This window comes from Furipterus horrens, unplaced genomic scaffold (assembly GCF_987537825.1).
Source record: "Furipterus horrens unplaced genomic scaffold, mFurHor1.1.pri manual_scaffold_3, whole genome shotgun sequence".
Classification (NCBI taxonomy): Eukaryota; Metazoa; Chordata; class Mammalia; order Chiroptera; family Furipteridae; genus Furipterus; species Furipterus horrens.
In genome coordinates, this window is record NW_028327173.1 from 109,693,010 (window position 1) to 109,716,672 (window position 23,663).

A 23,663-nucleotide genomic window follows, 5' to 3' on the forward strand; every position below is an offset into this window, starting at 1 on the left:
AGGGGAGCAGAGGGAAGGGAAAGTGGCACAAATGTAATATTTTAATCAATAAAACACATTAAATCTTAAAAAAAAAAAAAAAAAAAAAAAAAAAAAGTTAAGTTGAATTGTGCCTTTGAAAGTGCTTACATGATATGCAGAGAGAACCTAACATAGTTTTTCTATTGCATGCAAACAAAGGAAACTTGTTAAAAAAAAACAATGGTTTTATTAATTATTAAAAGTCTGCTTGGACTGTATCATATAATACAGCTGAAAGCCATATTTTTAGTGCTCTTCGCATGTGCCCAACACAAAATACCAGAGTGTTAGCTGTTATTTAGTTGCTGAACCTGAGTAAAACTATAAATCTGACAAAGTTTATCTTCAGAGTTCCAGGCTCACCTTTCTGTAGTTTTTGTCCCCACAATGCTAATCTTTTCCTCCTGCTCACATGCCAGTTCTCTCCCATCTTTAGGTCTTTTATCAGAGTTAATGAGCCAAAAGGACCCCAGAAATAATCTAGCCCAATGCCTTTATTTTAGACAAAACTAAGCTGAGGCTTACACAGTTAAAGTGATTTGCCCAAGGTCACACAGGTAATGAGAGATGAAGCTAAGACCAGAACTAAGCTTCTGATACCCTATGCAATGCTCTTTCCACTATACCAAGCTGCCTCTTTAAAAACTTCAAAGGATATGGTATTCATGCATGTCTTCACAGCTTTAAACCTCCTAAGTTCTTCCCTCTTGGTGCAACAATTCATCAACTTTCAATAACTAATAACATTTTTCTTATTAATTCTAAACAAAACAGGAAATGATTCAGTATACATTTACACAAGCTGGTTCGTTTACTGATAATATATCTATTCTGCTTTTAATTTTTATTTATCTTTTTAAATGGAAAACACCTTAATACTTCCCAAATGAAAAAATTAAAAAATTATAAAGCTTAGTGATTATATCCACAATTTAAATTCAGAAAAAAATCAGAATTACCTTCGCTGCTTACTTTGCATTAAGCAATGCTGTAACACTTATTTCATTTCCTTAAAAAAAAAGCCAGGACTCACACATCGATTCCATTTCAATACTCACCACAAAAGTGATTTGATTGTGTCGCAGGTTAAGTTCAGTAAGTGAATCCAGCCCGCTAAGATTATCAACGTGACATAAAAGGTTCCTGGCAAGGTTTAAAACTCTCAAATCACATAAATGACTGACATTTTCGATCTTGGTGATCTGTTAAAAATGAGGAAGGGATAATTAGCAGGCACAAATCTCAGATATGTATGTTACTAAAACCCCAAAATAAAATATATAGCCGTTGGACTAAGGAGCAAGTTTATATGAAGACATTTAAAAACCCATTTCTCATCTCAGTGATGTCAGAGGGATGGTGGTGTTAGAGATCCCCATGGTCTCTCCCCTTTAAGTTTCAACAATTTGAACAGCTATAATTCAACAAAGAATTCCCTGCTCGACGCACAAAAAAGTCTAAAAGATCCACGCATTAAAACATCTAAAGGCGAGGGAGGGATGTCACTGGGTAGAGGTGAACAAAGGGAAAAGAAATTGGGACAACTGTAACAGCAAAATCAATAAAGCATATTAAAAAAGTTATTAAATAAATAATTAAATAAATAAAACATCTAAAGGTGAGCAAGCGGGAGCAACCGAACTGGGGAGGCAAGAAGGGAGAAGAGCTCAAAGGTGCAATAGACACAACCCTGCAGCCTGGAGCTCATTGCAGTGCTCAGCCTGGAGAGAAGAGCTATCAGGTTGTGGATGGCACTTCCTTCAGCCAAAAGGAGAAAAGAGATTTAGAGAGCATTCCTGCAGCAGTGGGCAGTATGAACTGCAGCTGAGCCCAGTGACATGCAGGGATGAAGGACAGAGGTGGGGCCATGGTTCTTTGGCCACAAAGTCTGGCTGACTTCCCTTAACCTCCCAGAGCTCACCTCCCCTCACTCTTCATTTCCAGTTGCAAAGTAAAATACATTATCTGCAAACCTGAGAAATGGTACTGTAGAAACACTTCCTGAGCCACAGGAGAACTATGTGACTAACCCCAGGGTCAGGTGGAGGCACAGGGAGTACACCACAGAGGTCCGAGGTTATCCTTGGTCGAAGGGCAAAGCAACAAAGGAGGCATCTGCGTTCCCCCAGGTCACCCCACCACCATACATCAAAGCTACACTGCCAACAGCGCCTGGCTGCAGGGGACAGCACTGGGATGGCATGGTTTTGAAGTCCCATCACCTACTACATTCCCTTGTAGGGTCGGTCCCCTGGGAGTGGACAACTGCTTCACGGGGGAGGCACCCTCCTTCCCAAGGAACACAGGCCACTTTCTACCACCCTGCAGAGATCTGAAATCCCAGAGAAGTGAAAGGGAGCTAAAAACCTTGTGATTCAGTGCTATCTATGGGAAAACAATAGAAAGACTTCTTATCAATCTACTAGAGAAGTGCCACTCACACACAGATGCCAAGACAGAAAAAGAATCCATCAAATACCATGAATTAACCAAACTAATGGACAGCTAAGAAGAAAAATGAAAAATTTCCAGGAAATAAACTTAAACTTATGGAAATATGTAACTTAAATGACAGAGAATTCCAGATTGCAGTTCTGAAAAATTCAACCTGAGGTGCAAGAAAGCACATAGAGGCAATTTAATGAACTCAGAAACCAAATCAACCAACAAAAAGAGTATTTTACTAAGATTGAAACTTTAATACAGAACCAAATAGAAATTCTGGGGATGAAGAACTCAATACAAGAGATCAAGAATGAACCAGTGAGCATAGAAAATACAGCTGACCTGATGGAGGAAAGAATTAGTGATATTGAAGATAGAAATCGAGAAATGACACAGAGGGAAGAAGATAAAGACTTGAGCATAAAAAATAAAAAATTAAAGAACTCTACAAGAACTGCCTGACTTGTCAGAAAGAACAATATAATAATAATAGACATACCAGAAGAATAAGAGAGGGTGAAAGAAACAGAGAGCTTATTCAAATGAACAGTTGATGAGAACTTCCCAAACCTATGGAGAGAGCTAGATCCTTGAATCCAAGAAGCAAAATAAACACCTAATTACCTCAATCCAAAAAGACCTTCTCCAAGGCACATTGTATTAAAACTGTCAAAAATTAATGACAAAGAAAGAATTCTCAAAGCAGCCAGGGAAAAGAAGAAAGCAACCTATAAAGGAGAATATACTAGGTTATCATTGGACTTCTCAACAGAAACTCCATAAGCTGGAAGAGAGGAATTACAAGCCAAGAACAATATATCCAGTAAATTTATCCTTTAAATGTGAAGGAGAAATACTTTTCCAGGCATTCAGAAGCTGAGAGAATTCATCACCAGTAGACCTCCATTACAGGAAATACTCACTTGAAACAAAGGACAGAAGGTCACAAAACTACAAGAAAGATCACCAACAGACTTAGAGCATAACAGGGATAATTTGTGACAATAAAACATAAAAGGGGGGGAGAAAGAGTTTATATTTGCAATGGAGATCAGGTGCATTAAAAAGAGAAAGGACTACTGTATATGTGTATATAAAACTTTCATTTTTATAAACCTAATGTAACCACATATAAAAAATCCAAAAATGAGACACATAACTTTAAAAAAAGGAAACAGAGGAAGTACCAACAAACAAAAACAACAGACAGAAACACAAAGGTAAAGAACCAGAGCTACCAGAAAAGAAAGGATAAAATGGCTGTAGGAAATCCTCATATATCAGTAATTAACCTAAATGAAAATGGACTGAATTCACAACTAAAGAAGCACAGAGTAGCAGTGTGGGTCAAAAAATAAAACACAGCCATATTCTGCCTTCAGGAGACACATCTAAACCACAAAGACAAAGACAGACTCAAAGTGAAAAATAATTCTCCAAGCAAATAGCATCCATAGAAAAGCAGGTGTAGCTCTACTTATATCTGACAAAAATAGATTTCAAGATATCACAGGTAACAAGAGATAAAGACAGACATTTTATAAGCATAAAGGGGACACTACATCCAGAACACCCAGCACTTCTCAATATATATGCACCCAGTGAGGGAGAACCGAAATATAAAAAGCAACTACTAACAGAACTAAAGGGAGAAATTGACAAAAACACAATCCTAGTAGGGGACCTAAATACTCCATTGACAGCTCTACATAGATCATCCAAACCGAAAACCAATTAAGAAATATTGGCTTTAAATGACACATTAGACCAAATGGACATACGTAACATTTACAGAGCCTTTCATCCCAGAACATCAGATTATACATTCTTCTCCAATGCACTTGGAACATTCTTAAGGATAGACCATATGCAGAATCACAAAACTAGCCTCAACAAATTCAAGATTAAAATCATACCAAGCATATACTTTGAAATTAGAAGTCAAGTGCAAAAAGGAAATTAAAAAATACAAATATGTGAAGATTAAACAACATACTACTAAAAAATGAGTGGGTCAAAGGAGAAATAAAAGGTGAGATCAAAAGATATATAGAGACAAATGAGAATGACAATATGACATATCAAAACTTCTGGGATGCAGCAAAAGCAATAATAAGAGGGAAGTTTATGTCATTACAGGCCTAGCTCAGGAAACAAGAAAAATCTCAACTAAAGAACCTACCATTACATCTTAAAGAACTAGAAAAAGAAGAACAAAAGCAACCCAAAGTCAGCAGAAAAAAGAAATAATAAAATTTAGAGCAGAGCTGAATGAAATAGAGAACAAAAAGACTATACAAAAAAGTAATACAACAAAGAGCTTGTTCTTTGAAAAGATTAATAAAATTGACAAACCCATGGCTAGACTGACTAAGGAAAAATGAGAAAAGACTCATATAAACAAAATCAGAAATGTAAGAGAAGTTACCACAGACACCACAGATATACAAAGGATCATATTAAAATACTATGAAAGACTATATGCCACCAAATTCAATAACCTAGAATAAATGAAGGAGTCCCTAAATATATATAACCTTCCTAGACTGAAGCATGAAGAAATGGAAAATCTAAATAACCTGATAAACAATGAGGAATTTGAAACAACCACCAAAAATCTCCCCCCAAAATAAAAGTCCAGGACCAGATGGCTTTACTAGTGAATATTACCAAACATTCAAAGAATGTTTGATACCTATCCTTCTCAAACTTTTCCAAAAATTTGAAGAAGAGGCGATACATCATAACACTTTTTTATATGGCCAACATAACCCTGATACCAAGACCTGGCAAAGATAATGCTAAAGAAGAAAACTACAGACCATTTATCTTTGATGAATACAGATGCAAAAATCCTAAACAAAATGCTAGCAAATCAAATACATTAAAAAATAATACAGCACAATCAAGTGGGGTTCATTCCAGTGGCACAAGGATGATTTGACATACGCAAATCAATCAATGAAATACACACATTAATAAAACAAAGAATAAAAATCATATAATCTTATCAATAAATGCAGAAAAAGCATTTGATAAGATACATTCATTTATGATTAAAACACTCAATAAAATAGGTACAGAAGGAAAGTATCTCAACACAATAAAGGTCATATATAACTAAACCTCAGCCAGTATCATATTCCATGGTGAAATACTGAAAAGCTTTTCCTCTAAAATTAGGAACAGTCAAATCTATCCACTCTCACCACTTTTACTCATCATAGTTCTGGAAGTCTTAGCCAGAGCAATCGGGCAAGAGAAAGAAATAAAAGGCATCCAAATAGAGAATGAGCAAGTACAAATGTCACTTTTTGCAGATGACTTGATTCTTTATATAGAAAACCATAAAGACTATACCAAAAAACTATTAGAAACAATAAACAAATATGGTAAAGTTGTAGGACACAAAATCAATGTACAAAAATACACTGCATTCCTATACACTAACAATGAAACTTCAGAAAAAGAGATATTTTTAATGATTCCTTTTGCAATTGTAACAAAAAAGAATAAAATACCTAGGAATAGACTTACCAAAGGATGTGAAATACCTATACACTGAAAACTACAGAGCATTATTAAAAGAGATTGAAAAAGACACAATGAAATGGAAACATATTCCATGTTCATGAATTGAAAGGACTAATACAGTTAAAATATCCATATTATCCAAAGCAATATACAGATTTAATGCAAACCCCATCAAAATCTCAATGACATTTTTTAAAGAAATAGAAAAAAATTATGAGATTTATATGGAATCACAAAAGACCCCGAATAGTAAGAGCAATCCTGAAAAAAAAGAACAAAGCCAGGGGTATCACACTACCTGACTTCAAATTACACTACAGGACAGTGATAATCAAAACAGCATGGTATTGGCAGAAAAACACACAGCCAAAAAAAAAACAACTGAGAGCCCAGAAATAAACCCACATATATATGGGCAAATAGTTTTTAACAAAGGAGCCAAAAGCATACAATGGAGAAAAGAAAGCCTCTTCATTAAATGGTGCTGGGAAAATTGGAAAGCTACATGCAAAAGGATGAAACTAGACTACAACTTGTCCCCTTGTACAAAAATTAATTCAAAATAAATAAAAGAACTAAATAAAAGATCTGAAACAATAAAGAACATAGTATAATCATCGTCATCATCATCGGCAGCCGTCCGTCTCGAGAGACGATGGTGTAGCTTCTTAAGAGTCTATCTGCACCGCCGAGAATGGCTGTGTAGTCCGACTCGGGAGTGACACAGTATCTGTCTCCTCCCATGTTGAATCGACATCTTGCGATGACGCTGGAGTGTCCTCTCCAGTGAAGCTGAAGCTACAGAGCCTGGGCAGGGTGATATGGAGGGTCTGCTGTTGCCCATGCAGCAGACCCCCCCTCTCTTCGCAGCTGAAGGATCCAAGGGAAAGACGGAGTCAATACAGCTTGGCTTCAGGTGCGCCGCAGGAGTTGCCGGTGTTGACTACAACGTCAAACCGCCTTAGGGACTCCGGCTCCGGATTTTCTGTCGGGGTTTACTCCCTTAGCCTTTCCCCTGAAGAGGTATGCCGCAAGGCAGCGGAGGTTTTTTGGAGTCAGAGTTTTCCTTCTCTGATGTGCCCTGACTGGAAGATCGAACCAGCGACACCTAGCTCGCAGGCCGACGCTCAATCCACGGAGCCAAACCAGCCAGGGTAAAATAAATACATACATACATACATACATACATACATACAATTGTAAAAAAAAAAAAAACATAGTGCTATCTTCAAAAAAAAGAAAAAAAGAAAAGAAGCAGCAGCTTTTATGGCGGAGGTGCCACACACATCCTAGGCTCAGCTGGAAGTTGCTCTGTCCAGCAGAGGCTTCGTGACCATGGCGGAAGAAACTTTTTACCCAGGACACTTTGTTATGTCTAGGAGAAAGAAGGTGACTGCCTCTCTAGTGCAGACCAGCCCCTAAACCTTCATCCCTTGTGCCTTTTATTGAGGAGGATGCATACGAGAGATACAAGGCTAAAACTCATAAATCGTCAATAGCCATTAGGCATTTGACAGGAACAGATTACGCATACCAGTACAGGGGCCACAGTGACCAGTCTGTGTCAGGGTCCATAAAACATCTTGGCGCCACACTGGAACTAAGGGCGAGGTTTCATACACTCCTTGCTAGAGACTATTTATGTTCCATTAATGATAAAGAAAGCAAAGCAAGTTCTAAAACATGAGTACAATACGCATTCTTTAATCCAATTCCCATGACAACCCTCTGAGTGGCTGTCAGTCGTGTTCCACACACAGCCTTATGTTGAGACGTAGAGACAAGCACGGCCGGGACGCCGGTGGCTCGTCATGCTCAGACAGCGGCTACAGTTTCTTAAACCACGAGGAGAGGTTGCCCACAAGCTTTGGTTTTTTTTTTTCAATTTTATCTTTCGTTTTTATTCAAGAGTATACTCACAGGCAGCACTTTCAAATTACGCTTTTAAAATAAAGGCCAAAACCAAAAAGAATCTGCAAATATGACAGTGCTTAAAGAATGATTGTCATCATAATTTACACTCTAAAATGTCCTGTGGAGTTAAATACTTTATACATAGATTGTGTAAGAGCGATGTCATTTAAAATAAACAACAAAAGAACCCACAGGTCACGGGTGAATTTGTCGTTGAGGATAAACATCAGTTTCAGCCTTCCAGAGTATGAAAACCAGCAGCTAATTCATCCTGTGACAGAATACAAACTGTGCTTCACATTTTGGACTTTAAAGTTTCTTTCTGCAGCAGCAAATCAGCATATCTTTGCTGAAGTCCCTTTTCTCTTTCCTGTTGTCGCTGAACATCTTCTTTAAGACACTCCAGCCTCCAGAGAATAGCAGAATCTTCATGTTTCCTGAGTTCTTCAAACGTGTGTACCTCTAAGTAAGCCTGCTCAATTTGATCCCATAAGTCATTCACCTGTTTCATGAGCCCCATAGTATGGGACTGGTAACCCCCGAGCAAAATTTCTATCTTCTTTCCCGTCTTTGCAGCTCTCTTGGCTTCTGTCATCATGTGACCTCTGTTAATCTCGAGCCTCTTTTCCAGTGACTCGATTCTGTCCTTTTTGCTTGCTAGGTTGGCCCGTGTGTAGCGGCTCTGTCCAGGGAGATACAAAACTTGACTATAGCATTCTTCCCACACCTGGTTATAAGCTTCGCTTGAGAGTTCTCCATGACTCATACCTTGTTTTACCACTTCCATCTTACGTACCAGAACATCCTGGGCCTTTTTCATCTCTTCTTTAGAGAACTTTTCGTAAGGGCTGTGTTTCAGATAGGAAACGTGCTCTGAATTATTGGTAGCAAACCCTACCGTTTTTCCTTTTTTATTTCCAGATGGTTCATAAGGGTGATGTAGAAGGTCATAATGAAGCACTGCGATCGTTTCTTTTTTGATTAGTTCTTCGCTTTTCTGTAAATCTGTTAAAGGCGGTTCTACATTTAAGGCTCTTAGAAGTTGTGAAGGTAGGCAAAGCGAGTGAAATTGCACGTCAGACTGCTGAGGAGTCGGGCATAACCAATTCTGCTTCCAGTACTCTTCTGTCTGAGTACAATGTCACCAACAAGAGCATGGCTATTAGAACACCACGAACACCAGCTTCCCAGGACAGAATGCTCCAGGAAGGCCAGAACCTCGTGGCCCTGACCACTGTGGATACGCCATTAAAAGGTGGACTTAACACACCCTTGCATGAGAGTGACTTCTCGGGTGTGACTCCACAGTGGCAGGCTGTACAGACTCCAAACACAGTTCTTTCTACCCCATTCGGGACTCCTTCTCATGGATCTGAAGTGCTGACTCCCTGGAGTGGGGCAACTCCCAAACCAGTTAACTCCACCCCAGGCAGAACTCCTCTTCAAGACAAGTTAAACACTGATCCTGAGGATGGAATGGCAGACTACCGTGATCCCTCTTATGTGAAGCAGATGGAAAGAGAGTCTCGTGAACACCTCCGTATAGGGTTGATGGGCCTTCCTGCCTCCAAGAATGACTTTGAAATTGTTCTACCAGAAAATGCTGAGAAAGAGTTGGAAGACCGTGAAATAGATGGCACATACATTGAAGATGCTGCTGATGTGGATGCACGAAAGCAGGCCATGCGAGACGCAAAGCGTGTGAAGCAAATGAAACGAACGCACAAAGCTGGCCAGAAAGATCTTCCAAGACCATCAGAAGTAAACGAAACATAGTATAATACATATGTACTAAACTTATAGACCTTGGTCTTAGAAAATATTTCATGAATGTGACCCCAAAGGCAAAAGAAATAAAGGCAAAAATAAACAAATGGGACTATACCAAACTAAAAAGCTTCTGCACAGCAAAAGAAATTGTCAACAAAACAAAAAGGTAACCAACCCAATGGGAGAAGATATTTGCAAACAACAGCTTTGACAAGGGGTTAATATCCAAAATATATTTTTAAAAATCTCAACACCAAACAAAGAAACAATCCAATTTAAAAATGGGCAGAGAACCTGAATAGACACCTCTCCCAAGAAGACCTACAACCAGCAACAGATCTATGCAAAGATGTTCAACTTCTCTAACTAGTGGGGAAATGTGAGTCAAAAATACAATGAGATACCATCTCATACCTATTAGAATGGTTATTATCCACAAGACAAGTAGTTACAGTTGTTGGAGGTGTTGTGGAGAAAAAGGAGGCCTCATTCACTGCTAGTGGGAATGTAAACTGGTACAGCCACTATGGAAAACAGTATGGAGACTCCTCAAAGAATTAAGAATAGAACTACCATATGACCCAGCAATCTTTCTTCTGGGTATCTATCTACCTGAAAAATTGAAAATATTTATTTGCAAAGACATATGCAGCCCTATGTTCATTGCAGTATTATGCATGGTGGCCAAGACATGGGAACAACCAAAGTGTCCTTTGATGGATGATTGGATAGAGAGGGTGTGGTACATATACACTATGGAATACTACTCATAAGAAAAGATGAAATACTGCCATTTATGACAACATGAATGGACTGTGAGAATATTATGCTAAGCAAAATTAGTTAAGTCAGAAAAAGCTAAGAACCATATGACTTCACTCACATGTGTGATATAAAGCTGAAACTCATAGACACAGACAACAGTATGGTGGTCACCTGAGGGAAGGGAGATGGGGGTTTGGTACTAAAGGATAAAGGGGGCCAAATATATGGTGACAGAAGGTGATTTGACTTTCGGTGGCGGGCACACAATGCAACATACCAATGATATTTCATAGAAATGTAGACTTAAAACCTAAATAATCTTATTATCCAATGTCATTTCAATAAACTTAATTTAAAAAATAAAAATAAATAAAGCTGGTTTAAGTTAAAAAATAAAAATCTACTTCTAATTTCCTCTTTTGTAGATAATATGAAGTCATTTAAATTGTGAAAATTAACTAAGGGGACACAGTAAATATTTGAATCCAATTTTATCAAATAATCAAGAAGTCCATCATTTGGGGCATCTCTCAGTGCCTAACACTGTCCCTGGTCCCAGTAAGGTGACAAGAAGTACATGTACTACCTGCCAAATAGAAACTTACTGTGAGCCCACAGCATTAGCTCACAATGTCTTAACCCAGCAAGACTGCCCTCTGAAAGAAAAGGCAAGGAAAAGAAATGGTACCAAGTTCCCTTGATAATTTTATTTATAATTTTATTTATACTGAAGCATCCGAGAGTAGTCAAGAGTCTGAATGGAAAAGACTCAAAGAACTAGGATGTCCAGTGGAATGTTAGGATGGATACTATTTATTAGTGGAGGGTGAGGATGGATAATCCTTATTAGAGCAGTGTTTAGGAGCAGAGACAATGTTTAGTCCGGATGAAACTGGTGACTAACTGTTTAGAGGGTCTGAATCATGGAGTATGCGTGTGCACATAAGCAGTGAACTACAGCAGAGGAGTTCAAGCTCACAGTAAGGTGAGGTTAAATAAAAACTATACCCATGAGGTGGTGACAGCTCAACATGATTTTAAGCCACACCACTGTAATATCTGTCGCAAGCACAGCACAATGAGATGGGTTTCTGCACGGCACAGAAGTAAGTAGGGGTCCTTGTGGGGACTTTATCAATCTTTCAATGTAACATACTTAAAAAACAATGTCATGCACATAACACTTTTCTTCTGAATATTAAAAATTAAATTTTACAATCAGTAGGATTAATTGTCTCATTTATACTGCCATCACAATATTATTTAAAATTTTTATTTAAACCCCTGGCTGCTGTGGCTCAGTGGATTGAGCGTTGGCCTGCGAGCCAAGTGTCGCTGGTTCAATTCCCAGTCAGGGCACATGACTAGGTTGCACGTCAGGTCCCCAGTTGGGGGCGCGAGTGAGAGGCAACCACACAGTGATGTTTCTCTCCCTCTCTTTCTCCTTTCCCCTCTCTCTAAAAACAGATAAATAAAATAAAAAATAAAAAATAAAATAAAGTAACCTTGTTAAAAAATAAATTAATAAAAAAGAGATGAATTCCAGTAACATAATATTGTATCTAAAAAGCAAAAACTAGATTACAACACGATGATATCTTTTTGAAATTAAAAGACAATGCTACTAAATGCTATATTATTTAGGCATACATACATGTAATAAAACCAACTAAAAATAACAAAAGAATGATAAATGTGAAATCCATAATAGTGGTTATTTCAAAATAAAGGAGGAACACCTAAGTAAAAGAAAATCAGTAGTAATGTTCTAGTTCTTGGGTGGAGGTTGGATAATGTGTAGTTTAAAAATAAGTTAATAAGAAACAAAATTATCATAACTATAAAATTTTGAATGCTTTATGTATCATTTATAGTGCAAAATTACCAAATCTTATATAAATAGGCTTAATATTTCAGTTAAATAGTAAGGTAACTCTTTAAAACTTCAACATAAGGGTAATTCTTAAAACTTTTACTATGTCAAATTTCCCGGACTTTTTTTCAAGGAAGAAAGAAATAAAACGTCTTTATAATACCTGATTTCCATGGAGGTCCAAGACATCTAAATTTTTTAGATTCTCCAGATTTGAGATTTTCTTGATTCTGAAAAGCAGAATAAGCAGGGTAGAAATGTAGTTGTATCATATGTATTACAAATCAAAATATATTAAGGCATAACTAATTTTAATTTATTCTCTATAAATTAAATATACATATAGAAATAGCTATATCTATATAAATATATAGATTATATATAATCATATATTAAATAAAATCATATTTCCCATTATTTAATAATCAATCCTACTAGAGGAAATGTACCCCCACTTAAAAGTCCTATCTTTAGAAAAGAGCAATTCTTCTTCTAAGATCTTAGGCAAGGCACTTATTCAAAGCACTTCCCTTTACCTCAGAATATGATTCAAACTTCTTACCTCTGTCCTCAAGGCCCTAACCCACCTGACTGCCGACTTCCTCCAGCCTTATCTCCTCCCACAGTGATACAGAGAAATCTGATTAAGATCACTGGGAAGAAGGAGGAGTTTGCCGAGGCAATGGAAGGCAGGCTAGGATGGGATTGGCTGAGAAGCTGAATGCCTCCAGAGCCAATGGAAATAAAAAGAGAGCTGGCTGTTTAGCTCAAGAGCTTTTCTGGCTCTTGAGTTGGCTCTGGCTCTGGCTTTCAGGCTCCCAGGTTCTCCCTGACTCTCAGGCTCTTCTTCCTCGAGGATGCCTGGATGATAGTGCTACAGCTGCCTGTATTTCCCAAAGGTTGGTATTTTGGATGGGAAGGAACTCTGGGCACTGCCTGGGATCGGGCTGGCCTGGCAGAGGGTGGCAGGTTTATGCTTCAGATGCTCAAGAGGGTACAGGCTCTGAGGCAGAAGCCTGCCATTCTTCTGGAATTGTGTAGCTTTTGTGTCTTATGTTGTTTTAGTTTGTAAACTAGCCCTATAGAAACTTACAGGGGAAAAGCTAGGAGAACCCAGGTGTTAAGAGTTTAATCTTGATTGATAGGCTTAAGTAATTAAAGCTGTGACTTGATAGGCTTAAGTGACTGCTTTTGAATAAAGACTCCTTTCCTTTATTACCAAACCTTTGCCTCTGGAATTTTGCCTAGAGGGTGGCTGGGCAGCAGGACCCACACTTGCTGTTTGGCAACAATAACTTAGGCTCACCTGTTCATTCTGCTTCAGCCTCAGGGGCTTTCTGGCTGTCTCTAGCCTCACAAATTCACTTCTGCTTGGGGTGTTTACCCTTGTTACTGCTTCTTCCTTAATGTTCTTTCCCCGGGATGTCACATGGTTCACACCTTCACAGAATCCAGGTCTTGCCTCAAATATCTTCTTAGAATGGCCTTTCCAGATGACCCTATCAAAAATAGCTCTCCCTTCCCATCCCTATTACTCTTTCCTTTGCCTGCTTTAATTGACTTCAATGTGCTTATCCTTGCCTAAAAATATATTATTCATGTGTTTCCTTTTAATGCTCTCCTTCTTCTAACCAAAATGTGAGCTTCAAGAGGTCATAAACTTTGATAAGTTCCTACTTTATCTCCAGGACTCATGACACTACAGGCACCAAGTGGGCAAACAATAAATATTTGTTTAACGAATGAATGAACATGTAACTAAATGTATGAGTTTTATGTACAAAGGTATTCATAACAGGATTATTTACTACAGAGACAAAATGAACACCACCTAAATGCTGTCTACTGGACTTACTCAGTTTGTGAATATTTATTTGAAATTTGTGATTTGCCATCTTTTGAAAAACTAAAATGTTGCTATAAATTAAAAGGCACAGAATTTTATCTCCAAAATACCCCCTAGTGCTTAGGACCTAACCACTGTCTCCCTCATTCCTATTTTGTATGGCTACCTTACCTGTCCCACTGCCTCCAACGGGGCTCTTCTAGTAAAAACTTTTCAAAACCCCCACTTCCCTTTTATTGTTCTCTCTCCTAGATATCCTACTTTCTCCTACTACCATTATTCCGTAGGAAGGAGAAATGGCATAGAAAGGATAAAAATGAACTTCACAATATCCATCTTTACAATCTTCCTTTCACTATTTATTTCTGCTACCATTGTTTACTACCTCAAAGAACCATTTGCACCTTTTTAAATGTTTCTGGAACCTGGAAAATTCACATATGCTGATCACCAGGTAAACATAAAGCAAACTTAAACTTTATGAATTTCTATCTCCATTTGACTTCGACCATCTTCCATAATTGCCAAATCCAGAAATATACCACCACAACCAATTCAATACAACTTAACTTATCAATATATTTATTATATACCTACTATGTACCATCACAGTGTGATTGTAGTTCTTCCCCTCTCCCTCATCACATACACACACCCGACTCCCTATGACCACAATTTCCTCATCAGTCTTCTCTCACACACATCTTCCTGGCAGATCCTGCTCTTTTCCTAGAAAGCAACCTAGGACCTGAACACTCCTAAGTTGCTTCATGCAAACCACTAACATTCTTCCTGACTCTTTGGAATCCATTAGTCTTCACCCAGAGTAAGGCATTCAATACTATTCTATCTAACACTTAAATCTCTAATAATAATAGCCAATATTAATAATAACATAATAATAGCAGTCAAACCAAATGGGAAAACAAACAAAACTTTCAACAAAATTATTACTCTGCCTGCTTTGGTCTTGAAATACCTAGAACAGTTGAAGAAAATTACAGTACCATAAACTATAGCCTAGGAGAGAGGGATGCTTTCTAACAGCAATCTGACCTCAGAGCTATTAGAGAAGCCTTTTAGTCAATGATTTTATACTCGTAAGCTCACATTCCCTGCAACAGTGGTTCTCAAACCTCTGTGTATATCAGAATCATCTGGACAGCCTGATAAAATATAGTCTGCTGAGCCCCACCTCCAGAGTTTCTAGGACAGAATCCAAAAATGTTCATTTCTAATAAGTTCTTGGGCAATGCTAATGCTGCTGGTCCATGGATCATCTTTGGAGAAGTCGTGTCCTAAAATATAGACCTTCTTCTTATCAAATCTCCCCTTCCCCTCATATGAGCTTTATAAGGGTGAACTCACCTACCTAGGTGAAAATACTAAAGCCTATTCTAAAGGAAATAATCAGAGATGTAGACAAAGATTAATGGACAAAAATATTCAAAACAGCATTTTCAGAACAAAAAAATACACAGTGTAAGTGTCTAACAAAAAACGAAATATTAAATTATTACATATATATTCACAGATTATGAAGCTCTTAAAATTATATTTTCAAAAAATATTTAATGATATGGGAACATATAATAAAATATAAATATGCAAGCGAAAAGCTGTACAATGTAGAAACAATTTTATAAAACTGATATGTGAACATAGAGAAAAGGACACTACTCAATGTTGATAACCATATCTTAAAAAGAAGGCAAAGGGATGACTGACTGTCCTTTCAATGTCATGTCAGACCACTGTCAACAAGCCTACCTCAGAATCATCTGACTTTTTACTCCAGATCAGAGCCCAAATTCTGTAAAGTTACATACTAACTCCTAGAAAACTGATGATGCAATGATTCTACTGCTTTGTAGGAAATGAATCTGTTTAATAACTTGACAATCTTATTCCAGTGTTCTTCATTTTCATCAGTTTCTCTTATCCTCCTTTGAACCAGCTTTGTCATTCTACTCGTCGTCGTCGGCAGCCGTCCGTCTCGAGAGACGATGGTGTAGCTTCTTAAGTGTCCATCTGCACCGCCGAGAATGGCTGTGCAGTCCGACTCGGGAGTGACACGGCATCTGTCTCCTCCCGTGTTGAATTGACATCTTGCGATGACGCTGGAGTGTCCTCTCCAGTGGAGCTGAAGCTACAGAGCCTGGGCAGGGTGATATGGAGGGTCTGCTGTTGCCCATGCAGCAGACCCCCCCTCTCTTCGCAGCTGAAGGGTCCAAGGGAAAGACGGAGTCGATACAGCTTGGCTTCAGGTGCGCCGCAGGAGTTGCCGGTGTTGACTACAACGTCAAACCGCCTTAGGGACTCCGGCTCCGGATTTTCTGTCGGGGTTTACTCCCTTAGCCTTTCCCCAGAAGAGGTATGCCGCAAGGCAGCGGAGGTTTTTTGGAGTCAGAGTTTTCCTTCTCTGTGTCATTCTACTGGTTTCCTCATTAATTATTTAGTTTAAAAATTGGCCTGGAGTTAATATCTATTTTTCTGAGAATTATACTGTTAACACTTTGGAAATTATATATAAGGGATGGAGATTGTCCCAGCCCAAATTTCTCTTACTTTGAGGATCAATGTAATCTGCTTCTGTATTAACCAGAAACTCTGGGCACGTTTAAGGGGTTCCGTCACAGAAACCTAAATGTGCAACGTGTCTTCCCACAGAACTCCACCAGGGCCTCACATACTGTTAAGCTATCCGCTAAAACACTCCCTATCTGTTGTGATTTCAAGCATTCCCTTAGCTTTGACACATAGTGGCATTATGATTCTTACTTCAGATTCTGATTGCCCGGGTGAACAGGAAGAAAAACAGGCAAGTCACTCAGTCAATTAAGCTCAAAACCAACTAGACATTTTGCTGTCTTATTCTCCAGAATTGTCCTTGCCATAGATTCTCTCCCCACCCCTAGGACCTGAAATGACATAAAAACAAATACAATTCTGAAGAATTCAGAGGTGGATGAAGTGGACAAAGGTATCAGTTGACCCAGGAAGCCATGGTCAGATTAGGTACTGATGTGCAGAATTTACAGAATCCTAGTCAGTTCCTAAATAGTTGAAGATTTTTACATTAACACCAACATGACTGGAAAGTTTTTTTTTTAAGTTCTCCCATTAAACATCTGAAACTAGGAAAAGACAAAGCTCACCTATCAGTTCAGTTGCTACAGACTTCTAGAGATATATGACGGCCTCTCTCTCCAGGCCACATTATGTTACTGATGACAGGATCTGTACAAAAGGCTAGGCTTTTCAGGTGTCACAGACAAATCTGTAAGTGGGAACCTTCAAACAATCAAAAGGAAGGCATGTGGAATCCCGGGGCCTGGCAGAAAGTTTTATATATAGTCCTTGCTGATAAGAGTAAAATGCAGAAGGTTATGTTCATTAGCCTGTGATCGTGACAGCAGCAGACAATCTCATAAGGATAAACAGGGGATACAGGAAGCAGAAGAGTTAGACAGCAAGAACTTCAACAGCAAAGTCATATAGAGGGGTTGGGAGTCGTTAGTGGCAATGTAACTTCACATACAGCATCTGAGCAGAGTCTTTCTAGCTTTTCAGCAGAAATGTTTGTTGGAGCTACTTGAACTTGGAGGCATCTGGTTGTCATAGATTTTCACATATCGTTCCACTGCCTTGGACTAGAAGACTGTGCAGTGCTTTGCAATGTGGGAGAAAACTTTATGAGCTTCTGAGCAGCAAGGGGCAACAAGTCACCCAAGATGAGCATGAGGATACAGAGGGGCAGATGTGCTTCTCTCTTCTCCAGCAGTCCTCAGCCAGGTTTGCCTAATCTCTAAAGTACTGCTCAGAATAGATTTACATCATTAAGACTCAGAGGTCCCTTGCCATAACAAAGTCAGTTGGCTAAAGAGCATTAGGCATGTGTTTTGGGGATCAGATTTTCATGTGAAGTATCAACTTCAGAAATATGCAATTTGGGAAAATGTGAAAAGTTGTCTTATGACTCATTTTCCTTTTTATTCAAGAACACTCACAGTTCTAGAACTTGAATAATAGCTATTTTCTTTATGGGAAAAAATAAAGTAAAATATGACCCAAAGCACGTAAACAAACAAAAGGATGGGAGGGTAGAAAGAGGAAGAGGAGACTGCATTAGACTGCTTTTACTTGACAATGGTAAGGATATAAAACAGGGCAGTAGGCCCCAGAGAGTTGGAAGAGCAAGGAGACCTTTATAAGGGTCTGATACACTGGTGTCTTTGAGGCACAGGAAAAGAGAGTAGACTAAGAGATGATTTAAAACATTAGGAACCAGCAGTAGCACTAGGTACTATGCTTAAAACTAAAAAAAGAGATTTAAAATGTCACTGGAGAACACCTTACTCAAGGACTACAAGGAGCACATAAAGGCAATGGTACTAAAGAACAAATGGAAGCTAGAGAAAGAAATCAGTAAAGCCAAAGTTCAGAACTAGTAAAGAAATCTCTGGGAGAGATAACAGAGAGCACCTTTAGAGGGGAATGGCTTCAATGTATGAAAACTTTACTCAGTGAATTGCTCTGGTGGCTTACTCCTACTGTACATAATTTGTACATATCTAACCTTGCAAAAGTCACCTTACATTTCCATTTCTCCATCTGTGAAATAAAAGAGCTAATCTCTGAGGTCACTTCAAGCTCTAATACTCTACAACCCTATAATTCCCCCATATTTCCTAATGGTACTATAATGCTTAGTTTAACACTTGACCCAATAGTAGGTGATAGGCTACACCAATGGGAACTTTCAAGAAACCACAGGGAACAAATTAGACCCTAGACATGGGACATGACCTTGGAAAAATTTATATTACCATTGGCTAGTGAAAATAAAGAGGTAGTTCAAGATCTGTACTGTGGGGTAAAAAAGACGGGGGGAAGGGAATCAAACTTGGGTATAATGCCATATCTAAATTTTGTCATTTGATAATATAAAAATCATTTTGAATTTTGCCAAACAGCCCTTTTTTCTAGGCATTGCAAAAGCTATCCAGCGAAGCAGAACGGAAAGAAAAGTCATGAACAAATCACAAGGAAGTCAGTCAGGAGTCATGTAGCTGCACTACATAATGCAGCCTTATAAAAAAGAACTGGGGACATTCACACAGGATGTGATCTTAACTGGATACTGAAAATACTACATGAACAAGAATCAGTCAGTAATCTGACAACCACAGAGTATCAAATGTCTACCTTCAGTCAAGCACTGAGAAGAATCACTAGTGAAACACATATGCCGAAAGTGAATACACATGCTTAAAATGTAGCCTAAGAAAACATAAATGCGGAATCTTCTTTTAACTTCCACATAAACTATGGCACTGGAAAGCAATGGAAGTAACAAAATACACACTTAAAAATTGTTATTTGGTTTAAATTACATTGTCAAATTGAATCTCATAGAACAAATGATGGCTGAATCTTAATCCATTCAAATAATCTTTCAATACATTTAGTCTAGTAGGTTTTTAACTATTTTTTAACTAAGTTGTCATCTAAATACCACAGTTCTCAACATGAGTCCTAAGTAAAATAAACAAACTCCTCTACAAAGATTACCTGTTTTTCCCCAACAGAAGGACACGGAGGGATCTCAGAGTAGAAAGCCCACTAATTTCTTCAATCTGGTTATCATATAAGTCCAAGAATATTAACCTCCGTAGATTAGAAATATTTTGGATTCGAGTTATAAAATTGTGTTGAAAGTTCAATAAACGAAGGTGTTCTTCTCCATCGATGATAGGACATACAGTCAGCTTTTGCCTAAGAAACATTTTAAAAAGTTAATAAGATTCTGAGTTGGCAGCCTGCCTCCTCTTACAGATATTATTAGTATCTTTGTGCTCCCACGTTATGAGGAGAAAAAGGTAAATAGAACCACTTCTTGCCTCCATGAACTGAGCATCCTGGATCTAATTGTAAATCATTCATATAAAAGCCAATACACTTTGACAAGGGTAACTATTAAAAGGAAGCCTAAGCTCTCATTATATTTGTAAAACTCCAATATAAATTACTTCACATAAACTTAACATCAGAAAACACTCAATGTAAATGTCTTATGAAACAGAGGTTTATTATGATTCAAAGAATCATGTCACATAACCAGAGAAATGCCCTTGCCATCAATCAACTGATACAAAGACTGCTCAGGTAACTAAGTCATAAGGAAAAAAAATAAAAAAGGGTCTGTCATAGAATTGTAGACTCTTCAACTGGATGATATCTTAGGAAGAGCAAGAAATTGAGTCATCTACAGTTCACTTTGATGAAAACAATTTCATCCTTTCTTGGACATTTCTGTAGACACTTAGGTTTTAAGAATATGTTTACATGTTCAACACTAACTTTGAACTTTTCAAAAATTTAAAATGTTATTGGGCACAATGAAACCTTACCAATATATATGTCTTTAGCTATATTTAAAACACTAAACCTCCATTATGCAAAAAGTTATAATGTACTACATGTGAAGTTAATATGTGCAGGGCCCTCTAAGAATTCTACTAAGGTAATAAATTGGCCAGTTAGAACTGATTCTATTCTGAGATTTTCAACAGTCTTCAAGGATAATGTAGTTCTATTGATCAAAGTGTGAACAACTCTAATACGGCAATTAATTAGAAATACTTTCAGTAAAAATCAAGTTAATGACACCTTCAAAACAAATAAATCAGAGTTCTACAAGTGTAAGGGAAACTGTGTGAGTGATCAGAATCCTCCACATAAAGAGAAAAAAATGATTAGCACAAGGTAATAACTGAATGATAATGGTTGACAAAGTATGATGTTTAAAAACACAGACCCTGCAGAAACTGGTCTAAATTGAAGAAAAGAAAAAATATTAGGCAATAGTTTAATTATTTTAATGTGTGTTTAGTATTCAGAATTCATTTCATGCAATTAATTATACTACCTCATTTGGTACTTTTGTTTTATAAATTATAAGTATTCTAGTTTAAAATTTATATCTTTGTGCATCAGTTTAGCAAAAACTCATATATTGTCCCATTTTTCCTGTTTCAGTCTTCCTCTGTTTCTCAGTTAAACTTACTGATATCCCAGCTTCTAGTTCATCCTATTTTTGAGTATCACTAAAATAGAAACACATACACACACACACACAAACTTTGACCCACCTCTTACATAAGCCACTGCAACTTGAAATGATCATTTTCTCAGATTCCAAATCTGAGATCTGACTAAGTCCCAACTCCAAGGCTCACCTGCACGTCCCTTAACCCTGTAAGTCCCTATCATCCAGCAAAATAGCAAACACACACTGAGTTATTGCCCAGTGCTCTCCAGGGGAGTTTATTATGCCTAAAAAATCCCTGAGTTGCTACACCTCCTACCCCATTACTGAGGTGTCTATTGGATTATGCTTTTGTCTCTGATTTCTACTTGCTGATGGTAAGCTGCCTGCCTGGTACTCCAGGCCTACCCTAACTTCCACAACAGTCAGAGCCTAGCTCCTCCAACCATTTCTTCTCAGGGTTGGATTCTACTCTTGATCCCTCAGTCTCTGGGGTAAGAAAAGGCACAGCACTGCAGATCTCCCTTTAAAAATCACTGCTGTTACCCATGGCTCTCAAATAATGATCCCCAAGTGCCTTGCTGATAGCCCAGGTTTTGTGACTGCACATGCTGGTACTGCTCAAACTGTGCCTAAGCCTATGACATTTTTGTGATCCTGCTACGTCATAACCAGCCTTTAAAGCTGAGTCAACTCCCTTGGTCCTGACTTTCCTAAGTAAACAAGTCTCCACCTGATCAAAGTTTGCTGCTTTACCCTAGAGGCCCACCGTGCCAAAGATCATCTTCACAACTGCCAAGTCACCCTAGGCTACAACACAGTGCCTAACTTATGTCACAACCTTAAAAATACTGGCTCCTGTTAGTCTCAAGTAACATGGAACTAAAGGGTTAGGGTACTATTCTTGGCTGGATTTTTAAAGACTAAGATGAAAAATTACCACAAAATCTATCAGAACATTAAAATGATATTGTGAAAGTTATAAATATTAGATAGCATTAGAATTTCAAAAACCAACAATATAGCAAAGATATCATGAGAGTAATGGCCCTCAAATGTTACTTTGCCTACAAAACAACACGTCACACCCTCAGAGAGCTTTCTCCCAAATACAAATGCGCTGTGATATTTGCTGTCAGGTGTGCACTGCTAAGCTAAGTTTGCTTAACATCTGCTGTTAGCTATGCACTGCTAAGGAAGGGTTGGGATCCTACACCCACCTCCCTACTGCAGATAAGTTCTTGGACTTAAAGATGGTGATTAAGCCCCAAGTATATTCATTCATTCCAAAAAATCCTGTCAAGAGCGTCTTTTGTCCCAAGTTCTGTTCTAGGTGCTAGCGATACAGAACTGAACAAAACTCCCAGTGTTTGTGGAGCTTATAGTTTAATAGGAGGAGACAAGTAATAAATTTTGTAAGTAAAATATTTAATATGTTAGAGGCTGTGAAGTGCCAAGAAGAAAAATGAAGCAGAGAAGGGAGCTTGGGACTGTCAGGGTGGAAAGGGTTGCAACTTTGGAGAGGGTGGCCAGGGAAGGTCATCCCTAAGATGATGGCATTTGAGTAAAAACCTGAAGGAGGAAAGGAAATGATCCTACAGATATTTGGGAACAGTAAGTGCAAAAGCCCCAAAATGTAAGCGTGCTTGGTATATTTGAGGAGGCAGAGTGAGTGAAGGAGAGGTCAGGAGGAGGTGAAGCCACAGGGGGACAGGAAATTCAACTGAACAGGGCCCAGAACCCTGTGTGAAGACTATATTGCAAAGCTGTTTCTATCCTAAGATCCATTTTCATCAGTCATATTCTAGAATTACTTAGTACTCTTTTAGAATATGGTTAAGCTTTTTACATTATACAGATATAAAACTCCTCCCCAAACTCCTCAAAGGATAAATAAAAAATTGGTAACAGTGGTAAGAGAACTGGATAGCTGGAGAACAAGACAAGGGAGAGAGACTTTTGTACCTTTCAAATCTTGTACCATGTCTATGCATTATCTAGTCAATAAAATAAAATAAAATAAATTATCCTCACCTTTCTAGGGTCAACCGGTCTGAGTAAAGAATTTTCTCTTCAGAAGAACGCTGGAGAATGGGAAATGATGGCATTGATGAGCTCACCAAATTAATATGATCACCTATTGAAAATGACATACAAATTACTTGATTAAGGAAAAACCCTGAAAATCTTAAAACTAAAGTCACCTTATATTTAGAGAACTTTGGTACCTACAAATATCTTTTCTAGAAAAAACAGTCTCCATAGTTCTCCATATTTGAAATTAATTACTAAATTTGAGTTTGTTTCTTTCCACCTCAAACCTAAACTATGTGTACTGTGTCTGCCAAATAATCTAATGTTATTTTTTTCCCTTTATAATGCTGACACCTAGTACTCAATTTGAACTCTTATAACTGAGACAATAGTCCCTCATTACCAGGTAC

The 23,663-nt window shown here is 38.0% G+C and overlaps 1 protein-coding gene across 1 annotated transcript in view; it reads right to left on the reverse strand.

Annotated features, from left to right (window-relative positions):
* The window catches only part of LOC150015734 (uncharacterized), a 52,018-nt gene that overhangs the window by 16,541 nt on the left and 11,814 nt on the right, over positions 1–23,663 (reverse strand). Inside the window, exons 4-7 of the mRNA XM_090268310.1 lie at positions 23,254–23,356; positions 19,743–19,946; positions 12,486–12,552; positions 1,055–1,223 (exon numbers count right to left, since the gene is read on the reverse strand). Coding sequence (XP_090124436.1) covers positions 1,055–1,223; positions 12,486–12,552; positions 19,743–19,946; positions 23,254–23,356 — 543 coding nt within the window. The remainder of the gene's footprint in view (positions 1–1,054; positions 1,224–12,485; positions 12,553–19,742; positions 19,947–23,253; positions 23,357–23,663) is intronic.